Source organism: Taudactylus pleione, unplaced genomic scaffold (assembly GCF_031769625.1).
Source record: "Taudactylus pleione unplaced genomic scaffold, aTauple2 ptg000130l, whole genome shotgun sequence".
Taxonomy (NCBI): domain Eukaryota; kingdom Metazoa; phylum Chordata; class Amphibia; order Anura; family Myobatrachidae; genus Taudactylus; species Taudactylus pleione.
Genome location: NW_028284532.1, coordinates 5,201,717 through 5,219,791, shown reverse-complemented (window position 1 = coordinate 5,219,791; position 18,075 = coordinate 5,201,717). Strand labels below are relative to the sequence as shown.

Sequence of the window (18,075 nt, the reverse complement as noted above, 5' to 3'; positions counted from 1 at the left end):
CCCCCAAATAGGTGTGAGTGACCTGGGCATTAGGCCCAGGTCACTAAACGGCAAATAGGTGGGTCCACTGCTGGGGACCCACCTATTTGCCCTTTAGTGACCTGGGCTTAATCCCCAGGTCACACACCTATTTGGGGGGGGGGGGGCAGATACCTTCAATTGGCCCTAATGCCCCCTATCTTGCCCGGGCCTTGTGCCCGCCTTTATACCCACAGGCCTATTGCCTGAATTTATCCCACGGGCCTAGTGGCTAACAACCCTGGTGGTGTAGGGAGGAGTAAAATATCGGTGTCCCAAGGCTGCCTACCGGTACGGTGGAAGAGGCTGCGGGGGGGAGCTTCGTTAGCTCTTTTGCTTACCACCCCAGCAGTCCTCTTCGGTCCTCAGCTTCAGTCTTCTGTCGCTGGCCCTTCCTGGCCAGTGGCGCCGCCTTTCCCTTCTTGATCACGCCGTCTTCTGGCCTCTTGCGCGGCCACCGGAATTGTTGCTGCGCCGCTCTTCTCTTCACTGGTCTTTGGGAGGTCTTCACTCCTCCCCTCCACCGATGGACTGATCGTTCCTGCTCAGCGGTGTCTATTCAAGACTCCGTGAGTGGGCGGGGCTATGACGCGGTGAGCCGCAATTGGCTCGTCGCATCTGCCTCCTATTGGCTGATGGGCCGCGAGCCAAAAGCTCGCGGCCAGTGCCAAACAACCGCCGCCGTTACTTGGCTTCCGGGCAGCGAGCTCCGCTCAGCTCGCGCCCAGAGCCAAGCTTCTCCCACCGACACTTTACGGCCGCCACTGGTGAAAGGGATCAGGCGGTCCCTTCACCAGGTACCTGCCGTGGTGGCTTACGGCGCTAGGAACAAACACACTGTTCCAGCACCGGGCACGGATGCTGTGCCGACACTTGATCCCAGCATAGCTTTCCACAACAGCAGCCAATGAGTCTATCTGACTCTCATTGTCTGCTGCAGGGGGACGCGCTGTGCTGCAGCCAGCTGTCACAGCGCGTCCCCGGGGACCCGCCTACTTTTTAAAAGTGAGTCCCCACTACTCAATCCCAGGTAAAATACGCGCTATAGCGTGTATTTGCGAACACTGGCCCCAAAGCAGTTAGTAATATCTATTTGTTGATGAAAACACACCACTACTTTTCAGGGCTTGCTCATGAATTGTGTTTTATGCGGTTCCATATACATGGCAACGAGAAACCTTATATGAAAATGCAAGTAGCCATAGAAGCATTGTGCTTCTAACCAATGCAATATAACTGGGGGTAAGGTGCAAACAGGGGATTGCTGCTATTTCATGGAGTCTCCATGACGATCAGGGAGAGTTGGCAAGTATGACATGTCCTCAAATCAACTTTGCTACTAAGCTTTGCCAAAACGCTAATCTTAAGAACCTAGGGCCTGATTCAGAGCCGGACGCTATTTGCGCTCGCTCGTTCTGAAAAAGGGGCCGGATATTTAAATAGAGCGCTCGCTCTTTGCGGTCTGTTGACGCCTCTATGTCTGAACGAGCGAATGAAACATGCGCTCGCTATTTTTTAAAAAACGTCCCCTGGCCGCTCGCATCCTACGTAATCTCCGCTATTTATTAGATTAATCGAGTACATCGAAAGGCGTATGAACTGCTCGCAGTGCTTGTGGTAGCATTTTCCTACCGCAATCATGCGAACAGTTCAGGCTAAAAGACAACCAAGTGACGTGGTCGATGATGCTGCTTTGTTAATTATGCACACCCTTAAAACGCCCGTTTTGACCGTTTGGCACGCCTGCGTGCGGATCTCCACTCCCCGTTTTCAAGCACCTTGCCCTGTTACCACCCACAAACGCCTCATTCTGTCACTCAAAATAGCGGGCATTCGCTATTTTGCGAGCACACGATTTCCGACCGCAATGACTGGTTCGCGCATGCGTATTACAACCCATACGCCTGCGCAGTTGTGCGAACATCGCTCGGAGCGAACGAGCGGCCGCTTACGAGCGGCTCTGAATCAGGCCCCTAGTACACTATAAGCGAACTAAGGGCTTGATTCAGCGTGGATCGCAACTGCAACCACGTACGCAGATCGATCGATGGTGCGTACTACGCATGCGTATGCAGTATGTGAGTTAGCATTGCAAGCTTTTTGCGATCACTCAAGCAGAATAAAAGCCATCGCAGAGTGAGTGACAGGCTTTGAGCGTTTGGGTCTGCGTGAGGGGCCGATGTTCCCGATGTATAGGCAGGACTGCAAAGTATTAAGAATGTGAGATAGCGGTAGTGGTCATCTCTATGCTGACTGTGCGATGGCTTTGCGATTGCATTCATTAGCATATTTTCACAGCAGACCTCCGTGCGATTACGAAGTTGCGATCGCATTAGCGAACTATGCTGAATCAGGTCCTAAGACACAAAATCGAGAAAAAAGTAAAATGTAATGTTCTAGCATTCTCAAAGTATATATATATATATATAGTCCTGTTTTGTTTTCTTTCCTAGCTTTGTAGCCTTGTGGAGGGAAGCAGTTTCCCTCTACACCTGGGTGCTGAACTTCGTATAGTTCAATGATAATATAAATAATCATCCGTCATTCATGTAACCTTTTTTTTTTTTTTTTCCCCTGTATCTTTCACATAATTAGGTGATCGGTAACCTTGAATAATTTTATTTTTATTGTTACCGGACAGGTGAAAGAATTTATAAGCACAATGGACCAGAGCTGGCATTAGAACCTCTTAGTCAGACAGTGTCCAGCCCGATTCCTGCTCCCCAATTTAGTAGTTTGGATGACCCACCTCATCTTCCATACCAGCTTGCAGATTCCCATGTTTTGAACTTGGATACAAGTCTGGAGCCATTTGGAACTGACCTCAGCCAAGGTAATTTTACATTATTCATTGCAAAACTCTTTTCAAAGACATTTGTGTTATTGGGGTATGGTACTAATAACATCACAGTGATGGGAATGTGTGCAATGCAATCTGGCCCCCCTGTACCGTATCACTGAAGCAGACCTATATTGCTGATTTAAAGGTGTATTGGATTTTCTTTTTCTCCAATGTGGTCTGTGAAAAAACCATCATCTTATTTTTACTGTTTGTAGCTGATTGGGACATTGCCATGGGAGTGATCCAGAATCCCCTTTAGAGAGAGCGAGTTTATGCAATCACACAATGATTCTTTTAGGCTTTGCATTATGCTTCATTTTTGCTGGTGGTATTGGGTATAAAAATGATGCTTCTGGGTTCCGTTTCTTCGTTAAATATAAAATACAGGGTCACCCTAAATCCTGAGCCTTCCAATAGACATATGCCTGTTTGGTTTGAATGTGGTGTTCTGCTGTAGAAAGTGCCCTATAAAACAGTTAGTACTTGTTCATAATTATTCAAGACTTGTAACCCATAGGTTAGGAGTTTATCTATGGTCTCTGCATAGAAGTGCTAGCTTGCTGCTTCTATCCGGTTTTTATAGTAGTGGATAAATTATTTCTGAAGTTATACTTTTATACTGAGTAAGGTTCTTGTATGATGTCATTCTAATATACATGGTGTGTTCTATCTTCACTGACATTTCTGCTATGAATCATGGAATATAACTTATGTGACTTCACTATACAAATAGAAGTGATAACATATAGACTTTTATATTTGGGAATTGTTATCAAATGTGAAGACGGAAGGTGCCCACACACATAGCGATGTGATCTCTATCACACGATGTGTACGATTTCCCCCTGAACTCTCCCCGGGAGCTCCCTGGCAGTCCTGCACACGTTTGGTCTGAAAATGCTGCCAATGTGACACACGATCTATCGTGCCTCCTAACTCCTCCAGTGCATCCTGACTTCAGATTGTCAGATCTGCCCTACAGCACGGCAGATCTGAAGATGCGATGTGCGACCTACGGGGACGCGCATCACATCGTGATCATGAGTGGGGACTCACAATTTCCTCACGATTTGGCCATACTTTACACGATCTGTCGTTCCAATGCGTCGGAATCGGCCAGTACGGGTAAAATATCGCTGTGTGTGTGGGCAGTTTTAATGCAGCAATTAAGACTTAATGACTGCATTAAAGCTGCCCACACACATAGCGATATTTTACCCGGTCTAGCCGATTCTGTCGCATTGCAATGATTAAGTGTTGATGTGTCTTGTTTTTTAATAGTATATGTACATAGAAAAGAATGGTTAAAACTCCTAAAGAAAAGCTTTCCATGTGCATAAGTATAAGGAGGATACAGTTGAGCATTCATAGCCGGTATACAGATGCCAAATGGTATTTCCCCAAACTTTCAGCTCTTTGAAATATATTGTTAGTGGTATATTGGCATGCAGCTGCCACAGGTACAGTCAGTAGCAGTTTGGAACTCCTTTATTATACAGAATCGTGTTCATATGTGCTATAATTGAATGCATGACCATTAATCATCTGTCGGTTGTTTTTATTGTGTGCTACACGGATCCTGTAATATGTGGGCTACAAGATGTAAATTTGATGCTTGCATAATACCAGGTGAAGGTTTGGAGTTGATGATTGTTGCAGCTATAATCTAGATTAATGTGTGTGATGGTGCATGCAACTCCCATACAGAGCACGTGTGCAGAATGGATTTGCACGCAAATGGGGCATTTTTATGGGTTTTTTTTTAAGTTTTTAATGAAAGGGTGAGTAATACTAGTATAAATACATTCTAATTTCCAGTAATATCCATAACTGTTAATCAACCATGAAAAAGACTTTGGTTGTCAATCAGATATAGTGTAGGCAAAATGGCAACATCATTCAGTTAATAAGAGGGTTGAGCAATGTGTGACTGAAGGGCTGGCCTTATTAGTAGCACACAAAGCCTTCACAGACCATTATGTTGTCACTTTTTAATGTTTCCACAATAGATAAATGTAGCCAGGTTGTTTGTAGTATGGGTGGGCTGTAACAGCTGCCGGCTGTGTTTATTATATTTGGGAATTATTGTGAAAGTAGAATTTAAGTGTCTATAATTACATTTGGTAATAGCAAAATGGGCTTTTTAGTTCTTAAACAAAAGACATTTCATTATTTTAACTTATTAGATCATGTAACTAATCTGTGCCCAGTTACTGTAATTGTTAACGCTAAAGATGTGGAACAGACCTGGCAGAAAACATTGTAACATGTCCAAACACACACATTTGCCCTGTGGGATCAGTGTCCGATTTGGCAATATGCCTGCGGCCAAATTAGACTTTCACTCGGGCACTTGGGATATGTCTGAATATGGAAACTTTTCAAGTCTATCTCAAGATGAACAGTAACTGCTTACGGTGCTCTCCAGGTCTTCTCTTTGTCCATACATACTTGGAGGCCCTTCACATTTGTGCAACATTACTTGTTTTAGAAACAATGCACAAATTGGTGAAAAAAAGCTGCACTTCAGTTCTCTTATGTACTACTGTATGCAGTCTGGCACCTTATCCATGTAGCTATATTGTGTGTGACAAATCCATATCATCATGCTCCATTCTTATACCTTGCAAGTGGTATGTAGTCATTATGTTGACAATATAAAGTCCACATGGTCTGATTGTTGTCAATCAACCTGTTGACATTCACTGTGTCAACACTGACAGAATATTGATGTTGTGAATGTCGACATACTGCATGATGTAAGTGTTAGGCTTCAGTTGGGTTTAGGCCGCCATTAGGGTGAATGTCGACATAATAACCATGTTAACGTTATGTACACATTATGGACAACACTCAAACAACCACATATTTTCTAAGCACAAACGGTGATCTCTATTCCCTTAAATGTCACCCTCCTTTTTTTTTTTTTTTTAATACGACCTTTGACTTTATAAGCTTGTATTGCATCTCCCTCTCTCTCCTGTCTGAGTCAGTCTCTCTCTCTCTCTCTCTCTCTCTCTCTCTCTCTCTCTCTCTCTCTCTCTCTCTCTCTCTCTCTCTCTCTCTCTCTCTCTCTCTCTCTCTCTCTCTCTCTCTCTCTCTCTCCTTTTTGATTTGCTAGTTGATATGATTTATGGAAATGTGCATTGTCTTACTTTCGTTGCCTGTGTTAACCACTTTATTTTTCTGCCTCTACTTACTCTATATCATTCATAGAATCAGCCAGCAATACATTGTATGATCTTGAGGAAACGGAAGTAGACTCCCAAGAGAAGGACAGGAGCCCTTTGGTTGAATCGTCAAGTTTGGAATGTCATTCTTATTCAAGCACTGCCGCCTATCCACTTGTGATTGAAGAAATCAAGGATTCTCACTCATTCAATCCTGCTTCTGTTTCTCCTGAATTAGGAGACTCTGTAATACAAGGTGCTTATGTGCAATTTATTAGTTTGCTACTGGCCTGTCCAAGTGGTAGTCTTAAGTCCCTTACCGACTGGTGCTGTATTACGTTCCAGTAGTGCTGCATGTCAGAAGCTTAGAAAAGCCATTACTAGAGGTGAAATGCAGTACCTTGCTCTTTGACAGATAAGTAGACCCTTGAATTTTGGAGTATAACCATTATGTCATATGCCTGTAAATGCCCATCTAAGCGTAATAATTGAAAAGATGACTCCTCGGATTTTCCCTTTACTAGAATTTCCTTTGTTTGTTAAAAAGTCAACTAGTTGGAATTGTGAAATATTAAAACTACACTTATAATAATTGCTTTTTTCTATCTAGAAAACTGTAGACACACTCGTACCATTTCACGGAACATAGGTTTTTCTTCTTCAGGGTCCATAGGTCTCCACAGGGAGACCTTGGGGGTAGGTGGTGATTGAGGACCGGGCACCACGCAGTAAAAGCTTTCAGCTCCTTGGATGGATTGGTCCATACCCCGCCCCCGAGCCAGAGGCACCTTAGTCTCGTCGGTGCCCGGCCGGAGGGTCATTATGCAGTGGGCTGCTTGGGCTGCTCAAATCGCTTTATTTTTCTTATTTTATTTATTTTTTAGTACTTTATTTGCTGAGCGGGCAGCAGCAGACTGTACGCAATACGTCTGCGCTACCGCTCCGTCACCCCACCGGGCGCCACAGCGCCAGCTGCAGCTGGGGATTTTGGCAGGCATCCCGGGAACCTTGCTAGCTGGACCCATGGACAAACCTAGACTACATCCCAGACACAAGGGGACAGGTAAGGTGGGTCACCGCTTGTGGTAACCCGCGGATTGGCGGTCTTACCTGGAGGTGCTGAGAGTGAACACAGGCTTTGTCCATAGTGATCCACTAGACCACCAGGGTACATATGGAGCAGGAATCCAGCATCTAGGTGGTTAATAATCAGCATGGGGAGGTCATCTTTCCCCATTGAAGCGCCCCTCCCCTAAGCACAGGGCGCCATTCCTCTGAGGTCTTGCTTCCCTGAGCTGTTCTCCTCCTCTGACCACGCCCCCTCAGCGATCTCCTGCAGCCATGAGCTGCTCTCCTCCTCTGACCACGCCCCCTCAGCGGTCTCCTGCGGCCATGAGCTGCTCTCCTCCTCTGACCACGTCCCCTCAGCGGTCTCCTGCGGCCATTTTCTCCAGGCTCAGCCACAGCTCTCTCAGGGAAATGCTGGGTCTGGTCCCCCTACATACCTCACCCTGGATTAGGTTAAGTAGCGCTATAGCCTACCAGATGATTAGTCTCTAACCACAGAATCTGTGTAGTTGATTGTACATTCTGCAGTTAAATTGTATTTCTGCATTGTATCTGACTTTTGCTAGTGCTGCCTGTCTGTATATTTCTCTATACTGTTAGCATTTATCTTTCCATTTTTTCCTTACTTTGCCCTAACATACAGGTGTATTCATGGTTTCCCTGTGCCTCACATCTCTTGTATTTGTGAGAGTTGTCACATACAGTTGGTTACTGCACTGTGCCATATTTGTGCTGTGTGCTCCTGCAGCTTGCCCAAGCATAAGACAGGGTCTGTATATTGCATTCCTACCTAGTGGTTGCATAATACCCAGTGCCATATTGTGTGCTATACTACTCTGCAGCTATGTCTAGCAAGGGCAAGAGTAGCAAGCAAGCATCTGCCCCCATACTGCTATCATGCAAATTATGTGCTGCAGGCTTAAGTGAGGTAGATTTGATACCAGATGGGTTATGTGCTAGCTGTTATACTCCACCAGCTCAATCAGACCCCCCAGCTCCTGCAGAAGAGCCCCCTTGGGCTTTTTTTTCTCAGGTGCGGACTACTATTGCAGACCGCCTAGAGGTACCGGCTGTAATTCCCCCAATTGGGTTGCCACAACAGGTTGTAATTTCCCCTCTGGGGTTGCCACAACAGGTTCAGGCTACACAGGTACCTCCTGTGCTCCCTCCAAGTGGGTAGACGTACTCTGTAGCTCAGTACAGAGTCTGGTGGCTACCTCTACAGCCTTTCAAACTATGTTGCCCCTACCCAGTAAAGCGTCTAAGCGTCCTGTGTTATCCTCACAGTCCACGCAGCTCAGTCTGAGGTGTCATCTGAGGAGGCAGAAGATGCTGATCTCTCTAACACTGACTCCCCTCCGGGGGAGAAAGAGTCAGTCAAAAATTAATATTCATACTTTGTTGCGAGCTGTTAGATCCATCTTACTAATAGAAGATGTCGAACCAGCCCCTAAATCCAAGTACCCTCTGTTTAAATGACAAAGTGGCTTCAGACCATGGCTATTGCATGGGTGGCTAAAGCAATAGAGAGCTGGGCTAACGCACTTGAAGACCCTCTTCCCTCAGACGCATCTAGGATCAGATGTCTTTCATAGCTCATATACGAGATGCAACTTCCTATATTGTAAAAGCGACATTGGATGCCATTCTCCTAACCTCTAGAGTCTCAGTCATGGTGGGGTCTGCCCGCCGTACCCTGTGGCTACGCTTGGAAGGCCAGTGCGGATTCTAAGAATGGCTTAGAAGTATTGCCCTACTACGGGGAGATCTTGTTTGGCCCAGACCTTGACACGATTGTAACCACATTGGCGGCATCAAAAACTGCATTTCTGCGTTCAGCAACTGCTACTACAAAGCCTCGGATTACATCTTTTAGGTCCTTTCGTCCTCAAGGAAAGCCTAAAGGTCTGTCCTTTCGTAGGCAGTCGGCTTCCACTAGGGCCGCCAAGCCCAGGACCAAGCAGGCCTGGACCACCAGACACCCTGCTTCAAAATCCGAGGACAAGCCCGCAGCCTGCCGGGACGGGCCTCCCCCTGGTGGTCCCCAGAGTAGGAGGCCAACTTGTTCAGTTTGGCTAGTGCTGGTGTCAAACCACCACGGACGCTTGGCTAAAAGAAGTGGTCTCTCACAGGTACGCCCTCTCATTTCTAAGACGGCCACCCCACCAATTTTTCTACACAGGCCCTCTTTCAGACCCAAACAAGGCCCTGCAAATCCAGAAAGTCATACAGTCCTGGCTGCAAGCAGGGGTAATTGTGCCAGTCCTACTATCTCAGCGAGGGACCGGTTATTATTCTACTTTTTCTGGTTCAGGCCGAATGGGTCTCATCGGCCTATCCTCAACTTCAAATCCCTCAGGGTACCCAGGTTTAGGATGGAAACTTTACACTCTATCATCCTAGCTATGGAGCCTGGGGACTTTATGGTATCTCTGGATATTCAGGACGCTTACCTACATGTACCTATAGAGCCGTCTCAGCAGCGATATCCGTTTTGCTATACTACAGCAACACTTCCAATTTCAGGCTCTGCCCTTTGGACTATCCACATCTCCACGGGTATTTACCAAAATTATGGCTATCAGGTCGGCCCACCTGCATGGTCAGGGTGTCCGACTGCTACCATATCTGGACAACCTCCTGCTCTTAGGATCCCAAAAGGTGCTTCAACGTCATCTGCAGCTAACCATCGTTTTCCTTCAAAAGCATGGATGGTTAATCAACTGGAAAGAGTTTTCTCTGAATCCTTCACAAAGAATGGTTCATCTGGGAGCACTGCTAGATTCTCAGGATCAGAGAATCTTTCTGACCTCGGACAAGATCTCCACACTTCAACTACGAATGTGCAGATTTTTCCACAGTCACCGAGTGTCAGTCCACTCAACAATGCCGGTTCTGGGATCCATGGTATCCACCTTCGACATGGTGGAGTATGCTCAGTTCCACTCCAGGCCTTTGCAAAGGCAACTGCTCTCCAGGTGGAACGGGTTGCCCAATCGGATCAGAGCTTAGACGATGGTGCTTGCTACAGAGGTTCGTCTGTCCCTATCTTGGTGCGCTAGTCTCCGGGACGCTAGTCTCCGGGGCTGGGGAGCAATGACCTGTCAGCACTCCTTCTAGGGCCGTTGGACATTTGTCGAATGAACCCTGCCAATCAACTTATTGGAACTTTGAGCTGTCTACAGGGCCCTCAATTGGGAAGCCGACTTCCTCAGCTGTCACGACGTGCAAACCGGGGACTGTTCTCTTCACCCAGAGGTTTTTCAACTCCTAGTGAACAGATGGGGCCTACCAAAGGTGGACCTCATGGCCTCCAGACACGATCACAAATTACCAGTGTACGGGTCCAGAACAAGACATGCTGAGGTAACCTTCGTAGACGCATTGTCAGTGAAGTGGACTTTCCAGTTAGCATACCTATTCCCTCCAGTCTCCCTTCTCCCTCGAGTTCTTCGGAAGCTCAAACAAGACTGAGGCACTGTCCTGCTGGTGGCTCTAGCTTGGCCCATACGTCATTGGTACTCATATCTTTGGATTCTCTCCATTGACACTCCGTTCCTGCTGCCTCAACGTCTGGACTTGTTGTCTCAGGGTCCTTGCCTTTACCCGGACCTCGGTCGTCTGTCTCTGACGGCGTGGCACTTGAGAAATCCCTCCTGAGGTCCAAAGGATTCTCTAGCTCTGCGGCCCTGACTATGCTCATAGCACGTAAGCCAGCCTCTGATCTGATCTACCACAGAGTGTGGCATACATATTTCCAGTGGTTTCGTACCCGAAGCTACGACCCTCAAGTGTTTAGGATTTCCAGAGCCCTGGCCTTTCTTCAAGCTGGATTGGACCTTGGACTCTGCCTTGCCTCGCTGAAAGTGCATGGCTCGGCTCTATCCATTTGGTTCCAGCGTAGACTTGCTCCACTACCGGAGGTCCACACACTCCTCCAGAGTGTCCTCCGTATATAACCTCCCTTTGTTCCTCCAGTGGCTCCATGGGATTTGTCAGTTCTCCGTGCCCTCCTGGGTCCTCCGTTTGAACCCCTGGAATCTGTGGAACTCAAGTGGCTCACAGCGAGGACTTTTTCTTCTGGCTATGGTATCCGCCAGCAGGGTGTCAGACTTAGGGACGCTCTCCTGTCGCTCCCCATTTCTGATATTCCATCAGGACAGGACTGTGCTTCAAGCTCGCCCTAGTTTCCTTCCAAAAGTTGTTACTCGTTTCCACATTAATGAGGAAATTCTAGTCCCGGCCTTTCAATCACCAGACCTATCGGCAGGTGAGGCCTCCTGCACGTGATCCGTGCCCTCAGGATCTACGTGGACCGTACCAGTTCTCTTCGGAGATCAGACTCCTTATTTGTACTCTATGGATTTCACAAGATGGGATGGCCAGCCAACTAACAGAAATTGGCTAGATGGCTTTGCATGACTATCTCACAGGCTTACACGCAGGCAGGCCTTCCTGTATCGGCTACTGTTACTGCTCATTCTACTTGCTCTGTGGGTCCGTCGTGGGCAGCTTGCCGTGACGCCTCAGCTGAACAGCTTCGTAAGGCGGCCACGTGGTCCTCTGTCCATACCTTTTTGAGGTTCTATGCCTGCGATACGTTGCCTCTCGGGATGCTCATTTGTACGCCGGATTCTCCTCTCAGCGCAGGAACGTCCCCACCCTTGAATAACTGCTTTGGGACATCCCAAAGGTCTCCCTGTGGAGCCCTATGGACCCTGAAAAAGAAAATGAGTTCTGGTTAAAACTTGCCTTTGTTAACTCTTTTTTCAAAGTCCATAGGGTCCAGAGGGCACCCGTCCTGATGCACCTGGCTTCACATGAGCTATGTTTCTGGTCACCGGTTTCCCTTCTCCTTCTATGTGAGAGTTTCATACTTGAGTGTACCAGTCTTCTTCCTCTCTTCTCCTCCGGCCTTTGGCTTGTTACAAACTGAGGTGCATCTGGCTCGGGGGTTGGATATAGGGGGATGGATCAATGCATCCTGGGAGCTGAAAGCTTTAACTGCAGGGTGCCCGGTCCTCAACCACCACCTACACCCCAAGGTCTCCCTGTGGACCCTATGGACCTCGAAGAAAAAGAGTTAACAAAGGTAAGTTTTACCATAACTAAAATTTTCTTTGAAACTGGCCTATGTAGACCCAAATCTTCTAATGTATGGCCTATCACCACTATATTCCCATGATGATGCATGTGTCGCTGTACTGTAAAGGTTTCTTACAGTGCGTTGTGTCTGATCATGTTTACAGATAATCTCTCTGAGGTGGACGAAAGCCCAGAGGAAAGTCCAGCAGAGGAACCCAGTATTACATTGGAGAGCAACTTGTCTGCTGAAGTGTACACTGAAAACGTAACCCCGGTGCCCAGTGTTGCCCCTGAACCGGAGGAGGAAGAACTGGAACCTGGTGAAGTAAAGGGTAAAATTATAGCCAGTCATGTAACTAAACCTAAACGTGAAAATGTTAATGGAACCATAGGAAACTGTGTGTGCCTAATGGGCTCCTATCTGGCTGAGGGTTAACTTATCGCTGATTGTCATAGAAATGTGTTTACAGCTCAGTGTGCTTCATGTAATTAGTGATTCATTGATGAATGGTGTCTTGGGATTGAGAGAGTCTCTGTGGCTGAGTGTGATATTAAGACAGAGCTAGGAAGCTTAATGGAAGGGTGGCGGCGACCCATACTTATTTTATTTACTACTGTACAAGGTGTTACTATTCCTTCTTCTGTAATGTTCTGTAGTATAGGCTTGCATTGGGTACAGGGGTCAATGCACAGCGCGGTCTTTGTCCTCCAATACCATTGAAGTAAATCATTTGCATATAGCGGGATCTCCATCTTCAGGAAATCAGGAACACCAACCTATGTAATATCTCGTAATGGGCAACTTCTTCACTTTATCTCTCTATAAGGTTTGAAACATCTCACCCTATGTGTCATTGTCTGCAAATGGAGATCCCGCTAAAATGTGCATCTTGGTGCACTGGAACCGGATTACTCATTCTTTGATCATTATCATGTTTGATTATTATCGTACAAGTGCAATTTAAATAGAAAAAAAAAAAATGTGTATGTATGTGTGTATATATATATATATATATATATATATATATATATATATATAATATTATATGGAGTATGAGATTGATAAATTGTATAATTTCAGCTAATTCTAATCAATACTTCCTAAAATAATAATCTGGGTGATAATATCACAATTACTACAAACTATTTCTAAGCAGGGTATTTTATTAATAGCAATCTAAATACCGACATAAAGCACTGTATGGTGCTTAGGTATACAAGACGATTAGGGATTTGATGAGAATGAGACATAAAAAGATATATATTATATAAAAAATAATTCAAGGATCAAATAAGCGTCTGGCAGCACTGATCGTATAGAGGGCCTGATTCAGGGCCGGACGCTATTTGCGCTCGCTCGTTCAGAAAAAGGGGCCGGCTATTTAAATTGAGCGCTCGCTCTTTGCGGTCTGTTGACGCCTCTATGTCTGAGCGAGCGAACGAAATATGCACTCGCTATTTTGTAAAGACGCCCCCTGGCCGCTCGCATCATACGTCATCTCCGCTATTTATTTGATTAATCGAGTACATCGAAAGGCATCTGAACTGCTCACAGTGCTTGTGGTTGGATTTTCCTACCGCAATCATGCGAACAGTTCAGGCTAAGAAACAACCAAGTGACGTGATCGATGACGCTGCTTTGTTAATTATGCACACCCTTAAAACGCCCGTTTTGACCGTTTGCCACGCCTGCGTTCGGATCTCCACTCCCCGTTTTCAAGCACCTTCCCCTGTTACCACCCACAAACGCCTCATTCTGTCACTCAAATTAGCAGGCACTCGCAATTTTGCGAACACACGTTTTCTGAATCAGGCCCAGAGACCTCAATAACCATAATCTTCTGTCTGATTAAACATTGTGTTTGAGTATTCAATTCCCTAAGCCAGAGGTCCCCAAACTCTGCCATTACAGTCCAGGTGTTTAGGTTATCCATGCTTGATAGCCTTAAAACCTGGACTGTAATGGTGGAGGTGACTTAATTAGTATCTCAGTAAAAAATCAGGACTTTAGTGGCAGAGCTTGGGAAACTCTGCCCTAAGCACGCTGCTCTTGTAGTTACACCATTGGGACTTGTTTACTTTTTGGGCGGGCAGCGGGGTGCAATAATCTCCAGTGCAGTTAGTGCCAGACGTTGTAACTCCTTTCTGAGCTCTCCAGCAATTTTCACAATTCTTGACTCTACTGCTGTTTTATTATTGACAGTCTTATCAGGCTTTGTAGTCTCTTCACAAGTAAACAGGTGAATTGTCAGTATCTCAGCTGTCTGTGTGTTCTCAGGGAATTGATATGAAATACTGGCAGTCCGATGCCTCCTGTCAAAATACTGACATCGGCATCCCGAAACCTAACCCAGCTATGCTATCTAAACCTTACATTCCCTCCACCCAGCGGCTAACAGCTAAGGCTTACCTCTTTCGGGGTGGCATCTGTCTAGATTCCGGCAGCGGACTTAAGATAGGCGTCGGTATTTTGACGCCTACCTTAAGTCCCGTGTCGGGCTTGCGACGTCTGAATTTAGACCGGCCACATCCCGTCCGCCACTATGCTAACTACATCCTATTCTCAGGACCCGAAACTGAAAACCTGTCTTTTTCTATAGCGCTGTATGTAATATTTACTGATGTAATGTGTATAGAGTTGGGAGTCTCCAGGGTTTTCGGTGTAGATGAGTTTCTCTGTACAATCAGTGTGCTTCTAAATTGAATATTTTTATTTAGTTTAATAAATTTATGAAAGAAAAATGCATAGTAAACCTTCGTAAGACCACGATCATCCACCCCTGCTAGTCTTGCACTACGTGAACTTTTTAATGACAAGTCACAAAGAAATGACACAGCCTTCTTTCTTTCTTCAGGCGGTCCTGGCCGGAGGAGAGTAGCAACTCCAGAAGAGGTGCGTCACCCCCTCCTGCACGGGTACGTCACATTGCTGTTTTGTTTTACACCACTCTTTCTCTGCTACCTTTGCTGCAAAATAACTAGCTGTATGAATTAATACTGCTGTGATAGAGGCCTTCATGCCCATGATGTTTGTATAGAGAACTCATTTTAAACTTCTCATTCTAACTGCCACTGTGTTTCTGAACACACACATTCATATGTGCCAAGGTTCCCAAGTACGCATGAGTGGATGCTCGATACATTTTGCAAATGGTGAATTTAAGCCATAGGTTTTATTCTAAATATATAGTGAACAAGGTTTTATTCTAAGTATATAGTGAACAAGGTTTTATTCTAAGTATATAGTGAGCAAGGTTTTATTCTAAGTATATAGAACTGTTTTTTTGTTTTTTGCTTAAAAAAATGTTTTCATTGGGAGAAAGCGATTTAACTCATACGATTTACTATTCTATCCATTGATCTATCTTTGGTATTTATATACTATGTTTTATTTCTTCCTGTGTGTAACTTGTAACAGATTAATATGTAATGGTGCCTACACACGTAACGATTTTGTAACCAACGATTTTCTTTCAGATTTTCTGTCAGATTTTCCCTTGAAAAAGTGAACGATTTTTGAAGTGTAATGAGCGATTTTTTTTTTTGAACGAATATTGTTCCTTCCTTTAATAAAAATCGTCATGTGTGTATGCACCTTAAGTGTTTAGTTTTTTTCCCCTGTAATAGTAGGAATCAGAATGTAATGAGTGATAGAATAAAGGTTGTGTTACACAAATCCACAATACAAATGGTATTTTAGGGGGCACCCTGTGGGAGCAGGTCCCTAGCAGAAGAACTGTAAGAGAACTTCTCTCCTCCCATTCTTCCTGTCCCTTACCAGTTTATTATAGATTCTGCTGTTCCAAACTTAGTACACAGGACAGTCAGGTTGATATATTGTAGCACAATATTTTAATTTTAACAGCCAAAATAGATATGGAGCAGACTGTACAACACAGTCCTATTTAACAAATGATTTGAAGATTCAGATTAAAGCATAATAGTCTAATGTATCACTGATTAGAGTGGAAAAGTTGAACAGAATAATAAAATGTTCAGGAGGCTGAATTGGAGTAAACATGCTTATACAGAACAAGATGTCCCTCCGGTATCGTTACTCTTTCAGTGTAGGACGTTCCCCGATCCGTGTTGATGGTAAACACCAGTGCTGATGAATAGAGACTCTTTATATTATATTCTCCCAATAAAGGCAATGATGATTCAAAGTTTCCACTGTTCTGTAGAACAGCTACAATTAGTAATTAGTGGGAGCAGAGGTATAGCTAGATATCCTTGACACGTTTTAAGGCACACATCCACTTAGCGAGAATACTGAGTGATTGCACGATTACTACATCGTAATCATGCAATCGCTCATTAATCGTGCACTTTTATGTCGGAAACGACCAGCGGCGCGCGCTCCCGCTGGTTGTTTCCGACATCAATCATCGCCCGAAAATGCTGTACAACCTGACGATAACGTCAGGTTGAGCATGGTAGGGGATGATTGATGAGCCTACTCTGAACGACTCAACGTTCAGTGTAGGCACAGCGCAGACTGATAAACGACTGCACTATTACAATGTAGTAATCGTGCAGTCGTTTTGATGTCTGTAAGTGGATGTGTGCCTTTAGAGTCCTACAAGGCCTTTACACTGCTAATCTGGCTTTCACTGACCAAGATGTTTGGTGCAGTATGCATACCTGTCTAGGGTTGTAGAGGGACTGCAGGTTGCTTACTTTTGGGGGATGTATATGATGAACTTGTGGTGGTCCAGGAACACCAAATTAATCTGCCGGTCTTTCGATTTGACTTATGCTACCACCTTCAGTCTAACCTACTTTATCAAAGTACCTTCTATTGGCAGGTACTGGTGAACCTGATGAACTGACAGTCCTGATCAGTCTGCAGAAAGATAGGCATTATTATTTCTCCCTGTTCCTGTCCCCTTCTTGATAGAATGGGAAGGGTTTCCTATACTAACTTTTTGTATTGTCAATCTGTAAAGCATCTAACCTTTATTCTAGCGATAGGTTTTATTTGCATGGCAGAATAATTTTAGTTAATAACTGTAGTTATTGTATTCAACACAAAGGGTGGTATTCAATTAGCCCCGCATGTTAGTCCCCTCAAGTGGATGAGCTGCGAGGTAAAGTCAGCGGGAAAAACACCAAATCGGGCTTGCGTGTGAGGTAAATACGCCTTCATTCCTCAGTTTACGCGGAATCAGTGTGTTCCATGCGAGAGCTCCGATTTTTATTTATTTTTTTGTCGTGGGAGATGGGCTATTTAATTGAATAGCCTTTCCTCATGTAGTGGGGATTTTGGCCAGCAATTAGTTGCAGGGTAAACCCCACGGCTAATTGAATACCCCCCAAACTGTTCTATTATGGTAATGTTGTGAATTAGTGTGATTTAAGGATTACGTAATATGTACCTTGTATTTGGGGCTTCCTTAATATAGCTGGAAACGAGAAGTACGGATAAGGAAAGGTAACCACCGCTGGCAAGGGGAGACCTGGTACTACGCTCCTTGTGGGAAAAGAATGAAACAGTTCCCGGAGGTCATCAAGGTAATTCAGCAGTGTCTGAACTTTGTGCTGATGTTTTGATACAAACATATTATCTAACGTACATGACTTGATGATGAAGTTCCACATTTTACATTTTGCTCTAATAGACTAAGAGGGCAATAGTTGGTTTTATTGTGGGAGGAGAGATTTTATAGGAGACGTCCTCTTTTTCTACAACCGCCTCATTTTGATGTTCATTACCATGTGGATTACCTGGGAGCAGATAGGCCCTGTGATCTCACCGAGCAGGAGAACATCTAGTCCACTTCATTCACCTGTTCAGTGTCACTCTTCTGTCCTATCAGTTGCTGCATGTGAGGGGGTGGGGTACAGGTGAAAACTCATATGAAAGTTGTCCAAATGTGTATAGCAGCACCA

The 18,075-nt window shown here is 45.1% G+C and overlaps 1 protein-coding gene across 3 annotated transcripts in view; it reads left to right on the top strand.

Annotated features, from left to right (window-relative positions):
* Positions 1 to 18,075, top strand: part of BAZ2A (bromodomain adjacent to zinc finger domain 2A) — a 145,523-nt gene that overhangs the window by 76,664 nt on the left and 50,784 nt on the right. For all 3 annotated transcript variants that reach the window (XM_088473112.1, XM_088473114.1, XM_088473113.1), the window contains exons 4-8: positions 2,660 to 2,851; positions 6,077 to 6,286; positions 12,348 to 12,515; positions 15,039 to 15,099; positions 17,589 to 17,697. In XM_088473112.1, the coding sequence (XP_088329238.1) occupies positions 2,660 to 2,851; positions 6,077 to 6,286; positions 12,348 to 12,515; positions 15,039 to 15,099; positions 17,589 to 17,697 (740 nt within the window). The remainder of the gene's footprint in view (positions 1 to 2,659; positions 2,852 to 6,076; positions 6,287 to 12,347; positions 12,516 to 15,038; positions 15,100 to 17,588; positions 17,698 to 18,075) is intronic.